Source organism: Scyliorhinus torazame, chromosome 21, assembly GCF_047496885.1.
Source record: "Scyliorhinus torazame isolate Kashiwa2021f chromosome 21, sScyTor2.1, whole genome shotgun sequence".
Taxonomy (NCBI): domain Eukaryota; kingdom Metazoa; phylum Chordata; class Chondrichthyes; order Carcharhiniformes; family Scyliorhinidae; genus Scyliorhinus; species Scyliorhinus torazame.
This window is the reverse complement of record NC_092727.1, coordinates 46,626,952-46,648,047: the sequence shown is the minus strand read 5'-3', so window position 1 is coordinate 46,648,047 and position 21,096 is coordinate 46,626,952. Positions and strand designations below refer to the sequence as shown.

At 46.9% G+C, this 21,096-nt stretch overlaps 1 protein-coding gene across 5 annotated transcripts in view; it reads left to right on the top strand.

Annotated features, from left to right (window-relative positions):
* The window catches only part of ccdc15 (coiled-coil domain containing 15), a 72,715-nt gene that overhangs the window by 42,155 nt on the left and 9,464 nt on the right, over window positions 1-21,096 (top strand). For 4 of the 5 annotated variants that reach the window (XM_072486755.1, XM_072486751.1, XM_072486753.1 and 1 more), the window contains 5 exons: window positions 10,762-10,917; window positions 13,281-13,400; window positions 15,746-15,849; window positions 16,671-16,841; window positions 19,079-19,227. In XM_072486755.1, the coding sequence (XP_072342856.1) occupies window positions 10,762-10,917; window positions 13,281-13,400; window positions 15,746-15,849; window positions 16,671-16,841; window positions 19,079-19,227 (700 nt within the window). The remainder of the gene's footprint in view (window positions 1-10,761; window positions 10,918-13,280; window positions 13,401-15,745; window positions 15,850-16,670; window positions 16,842-19,078; window positions 19,228-21,096) is intronic. The other variant, XM_072486752.1, reaches the window with a different exon arrangement.

Here is a 21,096-nt window from a genome sequence, read left to right as displayed (position 1 = left end):
GCGGCATCAGGTATCCATCCAACTACTTTGAGTGTGCGTCAACAGGTAGTAGGAACATCAATCCTTGAAAAGGTCTGGCGAAATCGGCTGGTCATCGTACCCAGGGGCTGCCTGGCCAGTTCCAGGGGTGAAGAGACACTGCTAGTCGGAGCTTTTGATGCTTCTGACATGTGGTGCACTGCTGCGCCAACCTCTCTTTTTAAAAAAAATATATATTTTATTAAAGTTTTCAAACACAATTTTTCCCCCTTACAAATCAACAAAAATGGTAACACAATAACTAATAGATAACACTGTTTAAATAAAGTAGTGAACTAACAAAGTAACAAGAAATGGTGCTCCCCCCCCCCCCCCCCCCCCCCCAACTAGAACAAAAACAAGTTGCCTTTCCCCCCCCCCCCCCCCCCCCTCTCTGGGCTGCTGCTGCTGGATATCTATTTTCCCCTAAAGTTCCGCTAGATAGTCAAGGAACGGTTGCCACCGCCTGGAGAACCCCTGAGCCGATCCTCTCAGCGCAAACTTCATCCGTTCCAGTTTTATGAACCCTGCCATATCGTTTATCCAGGCCTCCACGCCGGGGGGTTTTGCTTCCTTCCACATGAGTAAGATCCTTCGACGGGCTATCAGGGACGCAAAGGCCAGAATATCGGCCTCTTTCGCCTCCTGCACTCCTGGCTCATCCGCTACCCCAAATATAGCTAACCCCCAGTCTGGCTTGACCTGGACCGGACCTTCACCACCTTCGAGATCACTCTTGCCACTCCACTCCAATACTCCTCCAGTGCTGGACACGACCAAAACATGTGTGTGGTTCGCCGGGCTTCCCCCGCACCTCCCGCACCTATCCTCCACTTCGAAGAACCTACTCAACCTCGCTCCCGTTAAGTGTGCTCTATGTAGCACCTTAAATTGGATCAGGCTAAGCCTGGCACACGAGGAAGAGGAATTTACCCTACTTAGGGCATCAGCCCACAAACCCTCCTCAATCTCCTCCCCGAGCTCTTCCTCCCATTTTCCTTTCAGCTCTTCTACCAGCTCATCCCCCTCTTCTCTCATCTCCCGGTATATTTCGGACACTTTGCCCTCCCCGACCCACACCCCCGAAAGCACTCTATCCTGGATCCCCTGTGTCGGGAGCAGCGGAAATTCCCTCACCTGTTGTCTCGTGAACGCCCTCACCTGCATATACCTAAAGATATTCCCCGGAGGCAGCTCATACTTTTCCTCTAGCGCTCCCAAGCTCGCAAACGTCCCATCTATAAATAAGTCTCCCACTCCTAATTCCTGCCCGGTGCCAGCTCTGGAACCCTCCGTCCAACCTTCCTGGGGCAAACCTATGGTTGTTCCTGATCGGGGACCACACCGAGGCTCCCAACACACCCTTCTGTCGCCTCCATTGCCCCCAGATACTTAATGTTGCCGCCACCACTGGGTTTGTGGTAAACCTTTTCGGGGAGAGCGGTAGCGGTGCCGTCACCAGCGCTTTTAAGCTCGTTCCTTTACAGGACGCCATCTCAAGCCTCTTCCACGCCTCCCCCTCTCCCTCTATCATTCACTTGCGGATCATCGCCACATTGGCGGCCCAGTAATAGTCGCCTAAATTCGGCAACGCCAGTCCCCCTCTGTCCCTGCTACGTTGCAGGAACCCCCTCCTTACCCTCGGGGCCTTCCCTGCCCACACGAAGCTCAATGCTCCTATCTATTTTCTTAAAAAAGGCCTTAGTGATCAAGATGGGGAGACATTGAAACACAAATAGAAACCTCGGGAGGACCATCATCTTAATCGCCTGCACTCTGCCCGCCAGTGACAGCAGCAGCATATCCCACCTTTTGAAATCCTCTTCCATCTGCTCCACCAGCCGAGTCAGATTGAGTTTGTGTAAAGTTCCCCAGCTCCTGGCTATCTGAATCCCCAAATATCGGAAGTTTCTTTCCGCCCTCCTTAGTGGCAGGCCATCTATCCCTCTACTCTGGTCCCCAGGGTGTATTACGAAAAGCTCACTCTTTCCCATGTTAAGCCTATATCCCGAAAAGTCTCCAAACTCCCTCAGTATCTGCATAACCTCTGTCATCCCCCCCACTGGATCCGCCACATACAGCAGTAGGTCATCTGCGTAGAGTGACACTCGGTGTTCCTCTCTCCCTCTAACCACCCCCCTCCATTTCTTAGAGTCTCACAGCGCTATGGCCAGTGGTTCAATTGCTAACGCGAAAAGTAATGGGGACAGATGGCACCCCTGCCTTGATCCCCTATGTAACCGAAAATACTCCGATCTTTGCCGATTTGTGACTACACTTGCCACTGGGGCCCCATAGAGGAGTTTAACCGAGCTGACAAACCCCGCCCCAAAACCAAACCTCCTCAGCACCTCCCATAAGTACTCCACTCTACCCTATCAAATGCCTTCTCTGCATCTATTGCGGCCACTATCTCTGCCTCCTCCTCAGCTGGGGGCATCATTATCACCCCCAATAGCCGCCGCACGTTGACATTCAATTGTCTCCCCTTTACAAACCCTGTCTGATCTTCGTGCACCACCCCCGGGACACAATCCTCTATCCTCATTGTCAGCACTTTTGCCGGCAACTTGGCGTCCACATTCAGGAGCGAGATAGGTCTATAAGACCCGCATTGCAGCGGATCTTTATCTCGCTTCAGGATTAGTGATATCGTCGCCGCCGACATTGTCAGGGGTAGAGTCCCCCCTTCTCTGGCCTCGTTAAAGGTTCTTGCCAGCAGCGGGGCCAGCAAGTCCACATATTTCCTTAAAAATTCCACCGGGAACCCGTCTGGTCCCGGGGCCTTCCTGCCTGCATGTTCCCCAGCCCTTTAGTCACCTCGTCCACCCCAATTGGCGCCCCCAGGCCTGCCACCTCCTGCTCCTCCACCTTCGGGAACCTTAGTTGGTCCAGAAACTGCTGCATCCCCTCATTTCCCTCCGGGGGTTGGGACCTATATAACCTCTCATAAAAGGTCTTAAAACACCTCATGTACCTTCCCTACACTCTGCACCGTAGTTCCCGTTTCATCCCTAACTCCCCCTATTTCCCTCGCCGCTGTCCTCTTACGAAGCTGGTGGGCCAGCAGCCGACTCGCCTTTTCCCCATACTCTTATCTCATCCCCTGTGCCTTCCTCCACTTTGCCTCTGCCTTCCCTGTGGTCAGCAGGTCAAACTCCGTCTGGAGTCTTCGCCTCTCCCTATATAGTCCTTCATCCGGGGCCTCCGCATATCTTTTATCCACACTCAAAATCTCTCTCTCCCTCTCTTTGGCCTCTGTTTTCCCCTTGTAAGCCCTGATGGAGATCAACTCTCCCTTGACCACCGCCTTCAGTGCTTCCCATACTACCCCCACTTGAACCTCCCCATCATCATTGGCCTCCAGGTACCTTTCGATACATCCCCGCACCCTTCCACAGACTCCCTCATCCGCCAATAATCCCACATCCAGTCGCCAGAGTGGGTGCTGTTCCCTCTCCTCTCCTAGTTCCAGATCCACCCAGTGCGGGGCATGGTCTGAAACAGCTATGGTCGAGTACTCTGTTCCTTCCACCCTCGAAATCAGTGACCTACCCAAAACAAAGAAATCTATCCGGGAATATACCTTATGGACATGGGAGGAAAAGGAGAACTCTTTGGCCAGCGGCCAAGCAAATCTCCACGGATCCACTCCCCCCATTTGGTTCATAAACCCCCTAAGCACCTTGGCCGCTGCCGGCCTTCTTCCGGTCCTGGATCTAGATCTATCTGACCCTGGGTCCAGCACGGTATTGAAATCCCCCCCCCCCATTACCAAGTTTCCTACCTCCATGTCCGGGATACGTCCCAGCATCCGCTTCATAAATCCCGCATCGTCCCAGTTCGGGGCATATACATTTACCAGCACGACCTCCATTCCCTGCAGTCTGCCACTCGCCATCACATATCTGCCATTGTTGTCCACTACTATATTCCTAGCCTCGAACGACACCCGTTTCCCCACCAATATAGCCACCCCTCTATTCTTTGCGTCCAGCCCTGAGTGGAACACCTGTCCCACCCATCCTTTCCTTAACCTAACCTGATCTGCCACCTTCAGATGCGTCTCCTGAAGCATGGCCACGTCTGCCTTCAGTCCTTTTAAGTGCGTGAACACTCGGGCCCTTTTAATCGGCCCATTTAGGCCTCTCGCGTTCCACGTGATCAGCCGGATTGGGGGGCTGCTGCCCCCCCCCCCCTCCCCCGTCAACTAGCCATCACCCACTCTGGGCCAGTCCCACGTCCAGGTCCCGCGCACCCACCAGTCCCCCAGGCGGCGCAAACCTCTCTGACGCCATCAAATCCCAGCCACCACACAAATCTTCTGGTGAGCATCTTCATTTTGGACACTCCCGTGTGTTCATTGCATCAGTCCTGCAATATGATTTTCCTGCCTTGGCTCTCCACTGGCTCCCCACAGGAGACGGCATCCTCCACACTCAGTTCTTTTTGCTTAGTTGCGAAAATCCACAGCTCCTCAGACAGCTCCCTGTTGTCTCCTGTGCAGAACAATGTGGCATAACATTGCTAAGATCTGGTCCTTTTATGTCCACTCACGAATCCGCGAAGCTGTGACCGGCAATTTGTCCATACAATTCAGCGACATGTCGGCAGTGGGAGTTGGCTCAAGGCATCGGTGTGCGTGATTTGTGTGTACAGGCGATGCTCGAACACATACTCATATGCTGCCAATAATAGTGTCCATTACTGTATCCTGGCCAGATGGATGCTATCGGTGAGATTGCCTTGTCCTCCTTAAGCAGGCCAAGCAACAGTTTGTGGTCTGTTATGATTGTAAAGTGTGGATTGGTGGAACATTTTGACTGCAAAGATTACAGCCAGCCCTTCCTTTTTGATCTAATTATATCTACACTCTGCATCGGCCAAAGTCCTTGATGCACAAGCTATTGGCCTCTCACCTCATCCATCTGGTGGGACAACACCACCCCGATACAATATGGGGAGGCATCACATGTGACCAGGAGTGGTCAGAAAGGGTTGTAGTGCTTTGCAGCGTGGAGGACGACAGCTGTAACTTTACCTTTACAAACACCTCTTCTTGTGGTGCTCTCCATGGCCAGTCCTGATGTTTTTTTTAAGGAGTGCGCGTAGTGGTTCCAGTGTGGGTGTCAAGATAGGGATGAATTTGCCATAATAATTTACAACTCTGAGGAACGACCATAATTCGATTGTATTCTCAGGTGCGGGGCCTGCTTGTACCTGCTCCTTCATCGGGTGCAAGCCATCCTTGTCACTGGCACTCAAGGTATGTGACCTCTTATGCATGAAAAGCACACTTGCCCCTTTTTAGGCGGATGCTTGCCTCAAGAGAACTGGGGGAGACTTCCTCTGAATCATCTTTGCGTTCCTTTTCGGTGGCTCTGATGATCAGGTCATCGCCCAAGTAACTGCCACCCTTGGAAACCGTCGGGGGTTGCTTTCCATAACCCTCTGGAAAACTGGGACGATATCGCGAATGGAAGTCTGGTATATTCATAAAGACACCTGTGGGTATTGGTCACACATCTCCTGGACGCCGCGTCCAGCTCCAACTGGAGGTATGTGTGGCTCATGATTAATTTGTGGACGGTCCCCCAGCCAATTTCACATAGAGATCCTCCATGTGCAGCATCAGGTAGCCTTCCAACCGAGAAACCTTGTTCACCATTAATTTGTAATTGCTGCACAGACGAATCATTTTATCCGGCATCAGCACCGGGGTACAGGCGCTGCCCACTCTGCAAACGGCACAGGACGAATAATCCCCAGGCTTTCCAGCCGACAGCTCGTCATCCACCTTCAACAATAGGGTATAGAACCAGACGGGTTTCGTGAAGGGAAGGCAGCTAAACACCAATGTGCGGAGGCTCCTAAATGTAATCATGATGCCTGCAGTGGAGGGGGAAGTGGAGATAGTGGCGGCTATGGATGTGGAGAAGGCCTTCGATAGGGTGGAGTGGGGGTACTTGTGGGAAGTGTTGAGGAGGTTCGGGGAGGGTTCGTCAGTTGGGTTAGGTTACTGTACGAAGCCCTGGTGGCGAGTGTGGCCACAAATCGGAGGAGATCGGAATACGGTCGGATGTACTGGGGGACGAGGCAGGGGAGCCCCCTATCCCACCTGCTATTTGCGTTGGCAATTGAACCTTTGGCGATGGCTTTGAGGGAGTCCAGGAACTGGAGGGGGCTGGTGCGCGGGGGGGGGGGACGACGACACCGGGTATCACTGTGTGCAGACGACCTGTTACTGTAGGTGGCTGACCCAGTTGGAGGGGGGGGGGGGGGGGGGGATGCTGGAGGTGATGCGGATCCTCATGGAGTTTGGACACTTTTCCGGGTATAAGCTCAACGTGGGGAAGAGTGAGCTATTCATGATACACCCAGGGAATCAGGTAAGGGGATAGACGACTTCCACTGAAGAGGGCGGAAAGGAGTTTTCGGTACCTAGGGATCCAGGTGGCCAAGAGCTGGGGGGCCCTACACAAGCTCAACTTGACGAGGCTGGTGGAGCAGATGGAGGAGAAGTTTAAAAGGTGGGTTATGCTGCCACTCTGCCTGGCGGGTAGGATACAGTCGGTGAAGATGACGGTGCTCCCGAGGTTCCTTTTTATATTCCAGTGCCTCCCCATCCTGATCCCCAAGGCCTTTTTTAAGCGGGTCACCAGGAGCATCATAGGTTTGTATGGGCGAAAAAGACCCCGAGGGTAAGAAGGGTGTTTCTGGAATGGAGCAGGGACAGAGGAGGGCTAGCTTTACCTAATCTGTGTGGATACTACTGGGCTGCCAATGTGGCAATGATACGCAAGTGGGTAATGGAGGGGGAGGGGGTGGCGTGGAAGAGGCTGGAGATGGTGTCCTGTGTGGGCACGAGCCTGAGAGCGCTGGTGACGGCATCGCTGCTGCTCCCGCAGACAAGGTACACCATGAGTCCAGTGGTGGCGGCGACCCTCAAAATTTGGGGGCAGTGGAGACGCCACAGGGAGGAGGCAGGGGCTTCGGTGTGGTCCCCGATCCGAGAGAACCATCGGTTTGTCCCGGGGAGAATGGTTGGAGGGTTCCTGAGCTGGCACGGGGCAGGTATTAGAAGGATGGGGGACCTGTTTGTAGATGGGACGTTTGCGAGCCTTGGGATGCTGGAGGAAAAGTTTGGGCTCCCCCCTGGAAATGCCTTCAGGTACATGCAGGTAAGGGCGTTTGTAAGACGGCAGGTGAGGGAATTTCCGCTACTACCAGCACACAGGATCCAGGATAGGGTGCTCTCGGGGGTGTGGGTTGGAGAAGGCAAAGTCTCGCCGATCTACCAGGAGATGCAGGAGGAGGAGGAGGCCTCAGTGGGGGAACTGAAAGGTAAATGGGAGGAGGAGATAGACGAGGGTACGTGGGCGGACGCCCTGGGTAGGTTAAATTCTTCCTCTTGCGCCAGGCTTAGCCTGGTACAATTTAAGGTTCTGCACAGGGCGCACATGACGGGGGCATGGCTGAGTCGGTTTTTTGGAGTGGAGGACAGGTGTGTGAGGTGTTCGGGGAGCCAAGCTGGATGGGTTCTGGAGGGGCGTTGCGAGGACGGTGTCTAAGGTGGTAAACACCCGGATTAAACCGAGTTGGGGGCTCGCACTATTTGGGGTATCGGACGAGCTAGGAGTGCAGGAGGCGAAAGAGGCCGGTATTCTGGCCTTTGCGTCCCTGGTAGCCCGGCGGAGGATTCTGCTACAGTGGAAGGATGCGAGGCCCCCAAGCGTGGAAGCCTGGATCAGCGACATGGCAGGGTTCATTAAATTGGAGAGGGTAAAATTTGCCTTAAGAGGATCTGTGCAAGGTTTCTTCAGGCGGTGGCAACCGTCCCTAGACTTTCTAGCGGAGTGTTAGGAGGTGGTCAGCAGCAGCAGCAACCCAGGGGGGCGGGTGGGGGGATACTTGGTGTTTACTACTGTTTATTATCGTTTATTGGGGGAATACGTGACATAGCTATAAGATGTTTAGTTATGTGTTCTTTGTTTTTTCTTATTTCAGTAAGGGTGGGGGGGGTTTGTTGAAAATATGTTAAAGAAATTTGAATAAAAATATATATTTTTTAAACAAAACAATAGGGTATAGAGAACTGGGAGGGCCCTAAAATACTTTGGTAGAACTTCTGGGTCGACACAAGAATTTGGCCACAGTTCCCTTTATTTTCCCCAAGCCGTCCGAGAAAATGTACGGGTATTTCCCCAGGACCTCATACAATCCCCCAGTGTCCATTTTTAAAATCTGCTGCCAGTTCTAGGTGGAGCCACTGCAACCAGTCGCGGCCCAATAGACTGGGACCAGGTACTCACACTACTATCAATGGCAAACAAACGGATTGTTGCCTATAAGCAACTGGAGTCATTGTCATGCCCAGGATGGCCAACAATTCTCCTATGTATGTTGTGCCTTTGTTTCCTTTAGGTTCAGGTGTTGGATCCCTGTGTAGTAGTTTGCTGCCCTATAACCGAGCCAGCATCCTGTGTCATTTTCCATTTCTAGCAGGTGGCCATTGACCTGGACGGTGAGTTTGATGGGGGCTAACCTTCATGCAGCAATGCAGTTTAGCTGCATGCACTCGTCCTCCTCTGGTTGTGCTGGGTTAAAGTCCTGGCTCTGGGTGGGCGTGTGCCTTGACCACTTGTTGGCGTTTCTGGTGCCCACAGTTCCTCCAACCACAGGTAGAGCACCATAGAATCATAGAATTTAGTGCAGAACGAGACCATTCGGCCCATCGAGTCTGCACTGGCCCTTGGAAAGAGCACCCTACTTAAGCCCATGCCTCCACCCTGTCCCAGTAACCCGACCTAACCTTTTTGGACACTAAGGGCAACTTATTATGGCCAATCCACCTACCCTGCACATTTTTGGACTGGGAGGAAACCGGAGCACCCAGAGGAAACCCACGCACACACTGGGAGAACGTGCAGACTCCGCACACAGACAGTGACCCAATCTGGGAATCGAACCTGGGACCCTGGAGCTGTGAAGCCACTGTGCTACCATACTGCCCAAACTGTGAGTCTTCCTCCTGGGGCTCAAGGGAGATGTCTCGCTGGGCTATAGAGGCCTCGGCCAAAGGGTATGCCCACTGCTGCTCAGGCGGTGGCTGGGTCCCCCAGGCTCTACCCTTTGGGGGTTGTTGCTCGCCGGAATGGGGGCACCTCCATATCTAGAGAGCCATGGAGTTCCTGCACTCCCTTCTCCGCATTTTCACGTGAGAGGGATATCTCTATATCCTTTTTCAGGTCCAAGGAAGGTTTAGCCAGCACCTTACGTTGGGTTGCCATGCTGCTTATGCCATACATGAGGCAGTCTTCAGCATCTTTGGATAATAGTCGGAATGCTCGACCAACTTGCGTAGACCCATCAAGAATTCCGTAAGTTTCCCTGGGGTTCGCCTGGCTGTGTTGAACCTGTACCATTGTACAATCATCGGTTTGTGGCCATAATGCTCTGCTACAAGTTCTACCAGCTTGTCAAAGGTCTTTGAATATGGAGCTGCAGGGTAGGTCAGGCTTTGATGGCGCTAAAGGTAAGGGACCTACAGGCGATCAGGAGTATTACTTTAAGCGGTCGTCTCCTGTAATGGTGTTCGCCCAAAAGAAGTAACGTTCGCTCAGCCTACTTGGCTCAGTCCTCTGTGCTAACATCGAGCCTTCTGAGAGCGCCATTTTCAAATTTGTTCTGACTTTGCTCCCTTGTAGCGAAATTCTACTGTAATCTGGATTTTCAGAATCATTGCCTGTGGTTCCATTTTTCCTCGTCGGCAGTACTGTAATCACAGGAGTCCTGAGTAGGTCGAAGGTTTATGTTGTTAAAGACATGCAAGGCTGCAAAGCGGCAGGCAGTACATCCAGTCCCAGCCAGGACCATCCGTAAATGCCGGTTCCCATCCTGGTTAGCTTTTTTGGGTCCAATTTAACGAGCCCTCTTTTAAGCCTCCACCCCTCAGCGAGAGATCTCCTAATCCATGAGCCCCATGGAGAGATCATTCGGGTCATCCTCGTGGGGGCTATTACACTGAGTATTTCCAGCATTTTCTGTTTTGATTTATTTCTGGTTGAGGGAGGCTGAAGGTTGTAATACATATAGATCTAGAAATAATCACAATGTGAATGGAATACTTGTGATTAAAATCTCGGTGGAAGTATGACAGCTTTATCTACAAAGTAACTAGTCACCGTTCAGTAAAATGAGGTTTAGTATTAATGCCTTAGAGAGAAAAAAGTGAACTTTAATTTTCTGAATTCTTGGACTTCGCTGTTCATGGTAAACTAAAAATAAGTTAACGAGGTCTTCAACAGTACCGATTGCATATGCACTTTAAAAGAAAGGCATGATATATTTTGTGTTCTCTTATTGTTGGCCTCTTCTTTCATGACTTAATTTTGTGAGCTTCTGTCATGTTGTCTGATTCATTATAACACTCTGAACTGGGACTTTTCTCATCCTATTCTACAAACTGTTCACTAAAGGGAAGCGCAACATATAGCTTTCTCACGTAATTATAGGCCATGTTAAAATTCTATGGTTCAAACAGTGATTTGAGGAATTACGGCTAAAGATGTTTTCTTATCTATTACACTGCTGTAATTTGGAATGATGGTTTACTGCACTGATTCAATTGCTGCATCCATGTTTCTTTATTCATGACATGGTGGTAAGAATCTTGCGAGAGGGTTAACCAGATAATGGGGTGATCTTCTAGTCTATCATTCAGGGCACTTTCTCCTTTTACAGAACCTGGTATCCCAAAGAGAGGAGCAGCTGAACATCATACAAGATTTCACCTGTTTGGAAGGCCAGCATGACCTGCCTGCAGAGTTGCAGGAACAGTTGCAGAAATTGATGGGTGGGAAATCTGTTGCTCTCCAGCCTGAGTTCCAACATGAAAGGGTTAGTCTTGGGTTTCCAGGTTATTCTAAATTGTGTTGTAGCAAGCAACGATGCAGAACCTACCTATATGTGAGATTTAATGTAATCTTTTAATAGGTGCAAAATACTAAATTAAAATAACTTGCAGTTTTCACTTTCATTCCTAGTATGAAACTGAGTCGGGCAGCACGGTGACACAGTGGTTAGACCTGCTGCCTCAAAGTGCCAGGAACCCAGATTCACTTCCAACCTTGGGTGACTGTAGAATTTGCACATTCCGCGTTTGCGTGAATTTCCTCCTGCAGCTCTAATTTCCAGTCCAAGTGATGTGCAGGTTAGATGGATTGACCATGTTAAATTGCCCCTTCGTGTCCTTACTGTTGAGTGACAACATTGTAATCTTTTTCCATCTAATACTATGCTTACCATCTCGAGTTAGTCATTAGCATGGTCGCACAGCGGTTAGCACTGTTGCTTCACAGCATCAGGGACCCGGGTTCGATTCCCGCTTGGATCACTGTTTATGCAAAGTCTATGTTCTCCCCGTGTCTGCGTGTGTTTCCTCCGGGTGCTCTGGTTTCCTCCCATAATCCAAAAATGTGCAGGTTAGGTGGAGTGGTCACGCTAAATTGCCCCGTAGTGTCCACAAAAGTTAGTTGGGGTCGCTGGGTTACGGAGATAGGGTGGAGGTGTGGGCTCAGGTTGGGTGCTCTTTCGGGGACCGGTAAATTCTATGATATCTAGTCATGGCTAGAAGCACTTTTCCTTTTATTCCGAGAAATATTTTTATTGAAGGCATTTTTCATCTATAGAAAAATACAAAAGCCAAACCTCAGCAATAGGTAACAAAACTGACCCCCCACCTCAAGCCCTCAGCACCAAGGACCTGGGTTCAGTTCCAACCTTGGGTGACTATCTGTGTGGAGTTTGGACTTTCTTCTCATGTCTGCATGGGTTTCCTCCAAGTGCTCCGGTTTCCTCCCACAATCCAAAGGTGTGCAGGTTAGGTGGATTGGCCATGCTAAATTGCCCTTTAGGATCCAAAGATGTACAGGTTAGCTGGTGTCACGGGGATAGGTCAGGGGACTGGGCCTAGGTAGGGGGCTCTTTCAGAGGGTTGGTGCAGATTTGATGGGCCAAATGGCCTCCTTCTGCACTGTCGGAATTCTATGTCTACCATCATATCTTTCAACCTGATTTCCCAATCTACCTCAGCCAATTCGTAGCTCTAAAATTGGTATTGTTTAAGATTCAGACTCTAATTTTGGACTTATCATCACTCTTAAACTTAACATGGAATCCATGATATTATGACTCCCATGAGGATTATTTTACTAATTAACACCTCATTGCACAATATGAGATCTAAAATTGTCTATTCTCTGGTGGTTCTTCAACATAATGTTCTAGAAAACAACCTGGAATGCATTCTATGAACTTGTCCTCCAAACTACTTGCCAATTTGAAGATTTAAGGTTTCCCATGATTCTTGCATTACTCTTGTTACAGGTTCCTCTGATTTCCTGAATTTAGACTGCCCAACAGCATGATTACGGTTCGAGTTCCTATGAACTACTCCCACAAATGTTTTTCTGCCCTTTTTTTAATTTTGCAACGACGTTCTTAATTCTATAAGCTGATCTGGGCTATGATCCTTTCCCCCAACTTATTAAAAGGTTACTCCACCTCCCTTTCCGTTTTGTCTACCTTTCCTAAGTAATATACTTAGTGTGTATGATCAAAATGAATGACTGCTTCATCAAAAACTTTTTTTTTTAAAGTATGGTGGATGGAAACTGTCTTTATTTTAATTATAGAAGCAACCTACTAGGCAAAATCTAGCATTGCAACATATCAAACCATTTCCTATTTTTTCCTGCCTGCTGAATTCTGAACCCAGGACAAGGTTTCTATAAATGGGTATTGATTAATTCTTTGTATGCTCGCTATAATTTATTCACTGCTGCATATTTAATCTGAAGCAAAAATATTTGACAGTTTTGGTGTTTTTAAAAAATGTCAATGATTTGTCTTGAATTAGTTCATGCAACCTTTTTAGAACTAATTCTGTCACAACGTGATTGAAGTCTAAAAATCTTGGCCAATATATCAACAATAGGACATCTGCTGTACTAAAATATTTAAAATTGTCCAATAATTTGAATTAAGTAATTAAGCCAAATGGGAATTTGATTCTTTAAAAAAAGGCAATTTTTGAATAAAAAACATTTTTGAGCAAATAGAATAAAAGATGTATATCCAAGTAAATGTTTAATATTGTATAAAATTTGCATGACTTTCTGACCTCTTGTGACTTGTTATTCATTGAATTTCTCACTGTAGACTTTGATATTATCATTTTTGCATATAAATTGTTATTTCAGCCCTGTGGTCGACTTTATCGTGAGCCCTATCCCACAGGTCCCTGCGTAGGGTTCAGTACTGACTATAAGGCAGCACTTATCCTTCGGCCTGGTGTTGATCAGGAAGAGAGTAAGAAACAGGTAAGACCTCTACACTTTGGAGTGAATTAAACAAAATCATGGGCTGACAACCCACAGATATTCTTGGTCACTCTCGTCATCAATTTGACCTTTATTAAGTGGATAGAATATATCTTGCTTCCATTAGGACGGTGGATGAAAGGGAAGCAAAAATCCATTAATACCTCTATTGGGTCACTTGTATGCTGTCTAGTAGCTTGCACCATGTTGAATTGATTGTGGAAGGTGTTACAAAATTTCCACTAACAGACCCAGTAAAACGTCAGAAAAACTTTGGTGTGAGGTATTTGGATTTTTATTGCAGTGTAGGAGGCAGTCTCTTGACATCTGCTTTTCTCATTTTGTATGATATATGAATGGGGCCAAATCTTCTGAGGAGGCAATGGTTGTTGGATTGGCACTCCTCCTCACACCTAGCATCGGAGCTCTGCATTTCTCATCTGGACTTCTGAACTGGGCCTCCTCAGAAATGTGGAGGGTGGAGTCCATCCGTTGTAATGCAAGAGTGTTGGAGGAAGCCAAGCAAGCCCCTTTTTATGGCATGAGCTACCTTATAATGATGGGTTTAATTGTCCAAAGCCTATCTTGATAAGCTACGGAGAGTGATTAAGTGTATGTTTAGTAGGCGAGGGAGTAGGGTAGGTTGTGGGGTGTTAGAGGTAGGGATAGGATCCGGGTGAAATAGTCAGAGGGTTTGGGGTCTATTCATATGGGGTAGGTGTTTGTTGGTTAGGGCGGGTCGCCATGCAGAGTCAGGAGGTCAGTAGTATACTCGCCCAGGAGCTAGAACTTTTTTTTTTTTTTGGTTTTTAGCTTCCTCACTTTCCCTTCTGGATTATTCTCTCTCGTCCAACCTCTTCCATTGGGCAGAAGATACAAAAGTTTAAGAACACGCATTAACAGCTTCTTCCCCGCTGACACCAGACTCCTGAATGCACCTCTTATGGACTGAACTAACTGATTTCTCTACACATTTTCTCTACTGTTGTAGCACTATATTCCGTATGCTTCATCCGATGCCTATGTGTATGTATTTACATTGTATATTTATCATATGTCCTATCTTTTGGAACGATCTGCCTGGACTATGCAGAGCAATCACTGTATCTAGGTACACATGACATTAAATCTAAATCTACTTCTAACTATTCTGCTAAGTAAGTCTGAACCATCCAAAAACTTTGACTTTAACTCAGAGTTTCAGAGTGCTTGGTAATTTCCCATCAGAAGTCCAAACTTCCCAGGCAATTTCTGTGTAGTTGATGTGTGGAGACGTCCGAGGATTCCCCAGTGCATTTTGGGGGATACCTCCATGGCATGGTCACATGGATATCGGAAGTTCTGGGAAACCGTGTGAGTGCTCAATAGTTTCTGAGCGATTAACCAATAAGCAGCTAAGCAGAAATGGTCCCTGCTTCAGTTGGTGCTGAGTTAGTTAACCTGAGATTTGGGTTGGGGGGTGGATTTTAGCTAGCAACTGTGAAGGAACGATGATTTTGTACCAGGTCAAGAAGTTGTAGGACGTGGAGGAATATTTGGAGATGATTGTGTTCCAGGTATCTCCTGTCCTTTCCCTTCTAGATGGTAGAGATTGTGGGTTTGGGAAGGTACTGTTGGAGGAGACTTGGTGAGTTGCTCCAGTGTTTTTGTAGATAGTACACACTGCTACTACCTGCACGAATGTTGGAAGGAGTGGATGCTTAAGGTAGTGAATGGGGTGCCGATCAAGTGGGAGGCTTTGGTCTACAGTAGAATCTCTTGTGTTGTTGGAGCTGCACTGATCCAAACAAGTGAGCGTACTCTTGACTTCTGCCTCGTAGATGGCGGAAAGTCTTTGGGGAGTCTGGAGGTAAATTACTCGTCACAGAATTCCCAGCCTCCGACCTCCGTTGTAGCTGCAGTATTTTTTTGGCTGTTCCATTTCTGGTTAAAGTTAACCCTTGGGATGTAGAGGTGAAGACTCAACTCAGCTGAAATAAACTTGATTGTAATATCTCCTGTTGGAATTGACTGGATTATTTTTCTTTTGCCAAATAAAACTCCCAGGAAAGAAAACCAAGTTATAAGCAAACGTGAGCTTAATATGCTGTTTTGTATTAACAATTGAGATACCAACTGTCATATGTTTAAATAAAAATGTGAGCCAGCTCAGTGCAGCAGATACTTTCTATTCATGGAAATGGCTCAAACCTGTTTCTATGGCGGCACGTTACACTTTCAAAGGATAATCATTTGCATCAGATCTGGTTGTTTCTCCGCCATGCTTCATGTACTTTGCAGATACTGAGAGTGCTAGAAAATATTTAAATAATGCAAGTATATTTCTGGATTGATCTCTTTCCCAGCGTGGTAACCAGTATTTGATGTACCGTCGCCTCTTCATGGACATTGAACGAGAGCAGGTGAAAGAACATCAACGCCAGCGGGAACATGAGAAGAGGATCGCAAAGTGAGTGATAAATTTAGTTGAGGCAGTGCTGATACTCAAACTCAGTAACTTAACTGCTGCCTGAACTTGGGAAAGCTGCTGGTCCTGCAACAATCATCAAGAGAATTCACTTCAGGACACTTGGCTCAAAAATGTGTAAAGCCACTCGCCCACAAATGAGCAACTCTAATAGAAGACTATGCTATTGAATTTGTCAGAATTGTTCAAAAAAACATTTTTTTAAAAATAAGATTTATCAGTATCACATAAATCATAGAATGATAAGGCACTCAAAGAGGCCATTTAGGTCACTGAGCAGGCACCAATTATTTTGAAATATTGAATTAATTTGTTTCTTCTTTAAATATTCATCCTTTGAAAGCTACTATTGAATTTTTATCCACCACCTTATTGGGCAGTGCATTCCAGATCCCAACCACTTGTTGCATTTTTTTAAAAACTCCCATCTCCTCTGATTCTTTTTCAAATCATCTTGGATCTGTACCATCTGATTCTTTATTGTTCAGCCATTGGAAACTGTTTTCTTCATCAATGCTTCATGATTATAAATATCTTTATCAAGTCTCCTCTTAGCCTGCTCTGCTTGAAGGAGAACAGCCCCTTGAAGCTAGTAGCAAACATCATGCAGTGAGTCAAAAGACTTACTTTATTGCATTGTTAATGTCTCACCAAGTACTTCATTCAGTGAATGGCTTTGAAAAACAAATAAAAATGACAATAGGTTGACTGTGCTGTACCTGTAAATAACAAATTTATCATTGGCTCAGGCGTTTTATGTTTGTAAGACTACAGTATCCATGTTTATTTAAAATTTTGTTCAGAATTAAGGAGGAGAAGGAGAAACTAAGGGAAGCAGAAGAGAAAAGGATGCTTAAGCTAACTCATCAGAGAGAGCTAGTGGCCGAAAGTGGAAGGATTGCTCAGTTAAAGGAAGAGGAGAAACAGAAGAGAGCAGAAAATGTCAAAGCCCAACGAAACCGAGAGAGTACCAGGTGTGTTGCGAATTCTGGTTTTCACAGGACATGGTGTTTTATAGTTATGAAGAAAAGGGAAGGAAATAAACCCTGTGATCAAACTAATCTTTCCTTCACATATTTGTTATTGTGGGTACATGCTCATAGTTTGAAATAAATATTTCCTGTTTTTTTTTAAATTTAGAGTACCCAATTCATCTTTTTCCAATTAAGGGGAATTTAGCGTGGCCAATCCACCTAACCTGCACATTGTGGGGGCGAAACCCACGCAAACACGGGGAGAATGTGCAAACCAGTGACCCAGAACCGAGATCGAACCTGGGACCTTGGCACTGTGAGGCAGCAGTGCTAACCACTGCACCACCGTGCTGCCCTAAATTAAATATTTCTGATGGTGCCTTGCAGAGTATTCTTGCTGGAGAACTGATTTTGGAGATATCACTTTAATGACAGAGACGCAATGCAACAGAAGGGTTATCAGATTGTCCTGAGGTCTGTGAAGGCACTGTGATTAATTTATCTTTATAGTAGTGGTACTCTTTTAGTATTTTCCAGTTAATTGAGGAAGTGCGTGTCAATTTGGATGCCATGAACACTGAACTCTTGAGTTAAGACTGGCCATAATGCAATGATTAGTTCAAATAACAAAAATAATTATAATTTCCAGTAAATACTGCTAATAACTTTAATTGGTCATTTGGATGAAAAAAAATGTGACCACATATTTCTATTTTAGAAGGGGGAAATTGATATGGAATAGTACATATTTATAATTAAGTTTCATTTGATAGAATAACAAGACTGAAATTATTGATAAGGTAAAGGGCGAGATCTTCCCGATGTTCACACCAGTGGGATCTTCCGGTCCCGCGCATGGTGGTGTGGGGTGAATTCAATGAGAGATCCCGTTGGCCGCGGCGGGACCAGAAAATCCTGCTGCTGGCCAACAATGGGCCACCTCCCGAGGACAAGAAACACGCCACAGGGAAGCCAGAGAATCTTAACCAAAGTATCATCTGTGGAAATTTAATTTAAATGACAAGAGAAGCTCATTAAATTTAATCTAATATATGCAGTTGTATTAGGTAAGGCAGATAGATACAAGTGGATTGTCCTGCAGAAAAGGTAATAAAAAGTGAGTGTTGGAACAGAGATTTGGGCTTCAAAGGCCTGTAGCCGTGACACTAGCAGTTTTGCATCCTCGAACAAAATGCACTAGGTTTTTTGTCCTCATACTGCTGTTAAGTGTATGTTTCATTTCCGTATAATTAATAAATCTGTTACATCTGACTTTCAACGCTTTTAAGGAATCCGTTTGTAAGTAAGAAAACATATATTTTCCCCTCCTGTCACTGTTTTCAACAGGTTCTTGACAGTTGGGACTAATGGGCTTTGTCACAAGGTAGTTTAAGATTTTTTGAATACAGATTCATCTTATGTATCCATTGGTGAGAATTAACCTATTTTTTTATTTGTTAACCGGAATTCACAATTAGTGGCAATATTCTACTGTGCACACTTTTTTAAAATTGTATTATGTTTCATGCTATTAATTTAAGTTTGCTGCAGTTTCTAAGATTATGGATTGCTACCTTTGCAATGCAGTTGGATGGATGGGGGGTGTCTGTATTTTTAAGTATGTTTGTCATGTTGGAGAGAGGTTTTAGCTAATGAGAGTTGGTGGTTAAAATTCAATTCCAGTAAAAATGTATTCCCAACAATTTATTCAGTGTCTTCACACTTATATAGCTAAAGTAAAAATGGAAAAGACAAGCCCAGCAACAGATTTATCAACATCTGCAAATGGGAGGTGTCAGAAATGAAATGAAGTGACCCTTCAGAATATTTAACCAAGCATTTACTGAGTATTTTAGGGCTTTAAATGCTTGTGGGTCTGAAATATAATTTCAGTGTTTTCTGTGTTATACTCAGCTTTATATCTCTTCTGTGCACCAACAAGAAAAGGCTGAGCAACTGATCAGTTACCTAATGATAAACTGTTTAAAGTTCCAATGACTGCTGAGCAGCACTATTTCAATACCGCTTACTTGCCCTGAATTAAAATGAGATGTTGGTAGTCGCGGTAGGAAACTCAAGATTGCAGTCAAAACTGATAAGTACAATTGTGTGTATACAGATTAATTTTAGGTGTTAGAGGCGAGTGATGTATCTTCGCGATCACTAACAACGGATTATACTTGCTTTGAATCAAGCTGCTTCGTCTCAGCTTTCTTGCCATCATTAATGTATTGCAGATACGTAGAAGCCTTAAGAGCACAGATGATGGAGAAGATTAAATTGCAAAACACAGATCTACCTCCACTATGCTGCTGTGGAACAGATTTCTGGGATTCCCATCCAGACAAGTGTGCGAACAACTGTGTCTTCTATAAAAACTCAAAAGGTACACAAACTGAATAATAATGCTTTTATATTATGTATAATTTTATTATATTATTAGTACAAAATTTGTTTCTTCTAAATACTTAATTTAGATCAGTAAAGGAATTTTGCATTAGCTGGCCAAAGGTTGTGTGACAGACGGTAGCTGAACTCTGCACAATATGTAAAAATATTGGATTTTACACACAACATTCAAATTAGGAGCAGGAGTAGGCCATTCGACCCCTTGTTTGCTCTGCCATTCAATAAGATCATGGCTAAAATATCAGATGAATTCCATTCCTCTATTTTCTTAGGAATTGAAAGGTTATTTTGAGGTCCGCGGTTTAATAAGGTAAATTGCGGGGACTTCCGGTTGTGGCGATGCCCTGCTAGCCGCACGTTTCGGCGGCTCCAGCTCCGACGGACCTTCGGGCTCTTTTAAGAGCCCCAACGGGAAATCTTTGGGCGACGCAACCCGGTGTGGGGTGAGTGAATAGGGAGTCCCCCCCCCCCCCCAACGAAAGAGGAAAATATCGGCGGCGGCGGCTGCAGTGCGAGGAATCGTCGACGAAAGGGACAGAAGGGGAGAAGATACAAGATGGCGGCGGAGAAAGCCCAGGCGACATGGGGGCCCGAGCAAGACGAATTTTTGAGACGGTGTGTGGAGCTACTAAAGAGGGAGGTGCTGACCCCGATGCTACAGGCAATTGAGGGGCTCAAGGAGGCACAAAGGACCCAGGAGACAGAGCTCCGCGTGGTGGAGCAGAAGGTGACGGATAATGAGGACGAGATCCTGGGCCTGGCGGTCAAAACACAGACGCACGAGGCACTCCATAAAAAGTGTATTGAAAGGATTGAGGCCCTAGAAAACAGAGCGCGAAGGAAGAACCTTCGGATACTGGGTCTCCCTGAGGGAGTGGAAGGAGCGGACTGTGGAGCTTATGTAAGTACGATGCTAAGCTCATTGATGGGTGCTGAGGCCCCTGCGGGCCCCTTGGAGGTGGAGTGGGCACATCGGATCCCGGCGAGAAGACCAAAAGCGGGAGAACCGCCCAGGGCAACAATCGTGCAATTTCACCGCCTTAAAGATAGAGAAGAGGTCCTGAGATGGGCTAAAAAGGTGCGGAGTAGCAGATGGGAGAATGCAGTGGTACAGGTGTACCAGGATTGGAGTGCGGAGGTGGCGAGAAGGAGGGCTAGTTTTAACCGAGCCAAGGAGGTGTTACACAAAAAGAAGGTGAAGTTCGGGATGCTGCAGCCGGCACGACTATGGGTCACGTACCAGGAGAGACACCATTATTTCGATACGGCGGAAGAAGCATGGACCTTTATTAAAGAGGAGAAATTGGATCGGAACTGAGGGACTGATACTGTAGGGAATGTTATTGTTATTGTTATGGTTGATGTAAATAGAGAAGTAAATTGGGATGGGGGGAGACACTAGGAAATGTGGGCGCCGGTGAGGGGGGAAAGAAGGGACATAGGCGGAGAATGAGGAACGGGAGGGGGAGAGGAAAGGGAGCTGCGCCACAAGAGGCGGGTCAGATAAAGGGATGTTCCCGCGCCAGAAAGATTATGGCGGGAAGACAGGCGCAAGGCGGATGGGAGTTCCCCACACGGGGGGGTCAAGGAGTGAGCAGGAACAAAGAACAAAGAAATGTACAGCACAGGAACAGGCCCTTCGGCCCTCCAAGCCCGTGCCGACCATACTGCCCGACTAAACTACAATCTTCTACACTTCCTGGGTCCGTATCCTTCTATTCCCATCCTATTCATGTATTTGTCAAGATGCCCCTTAAATGTCCCTATCGTCCCTGCTTCCACTACCTCCTCCGGTAGTGAGTTCCAGAAAGGAGTAGCCGGGGTCCGTTGAAGTCAGCTGACTTGC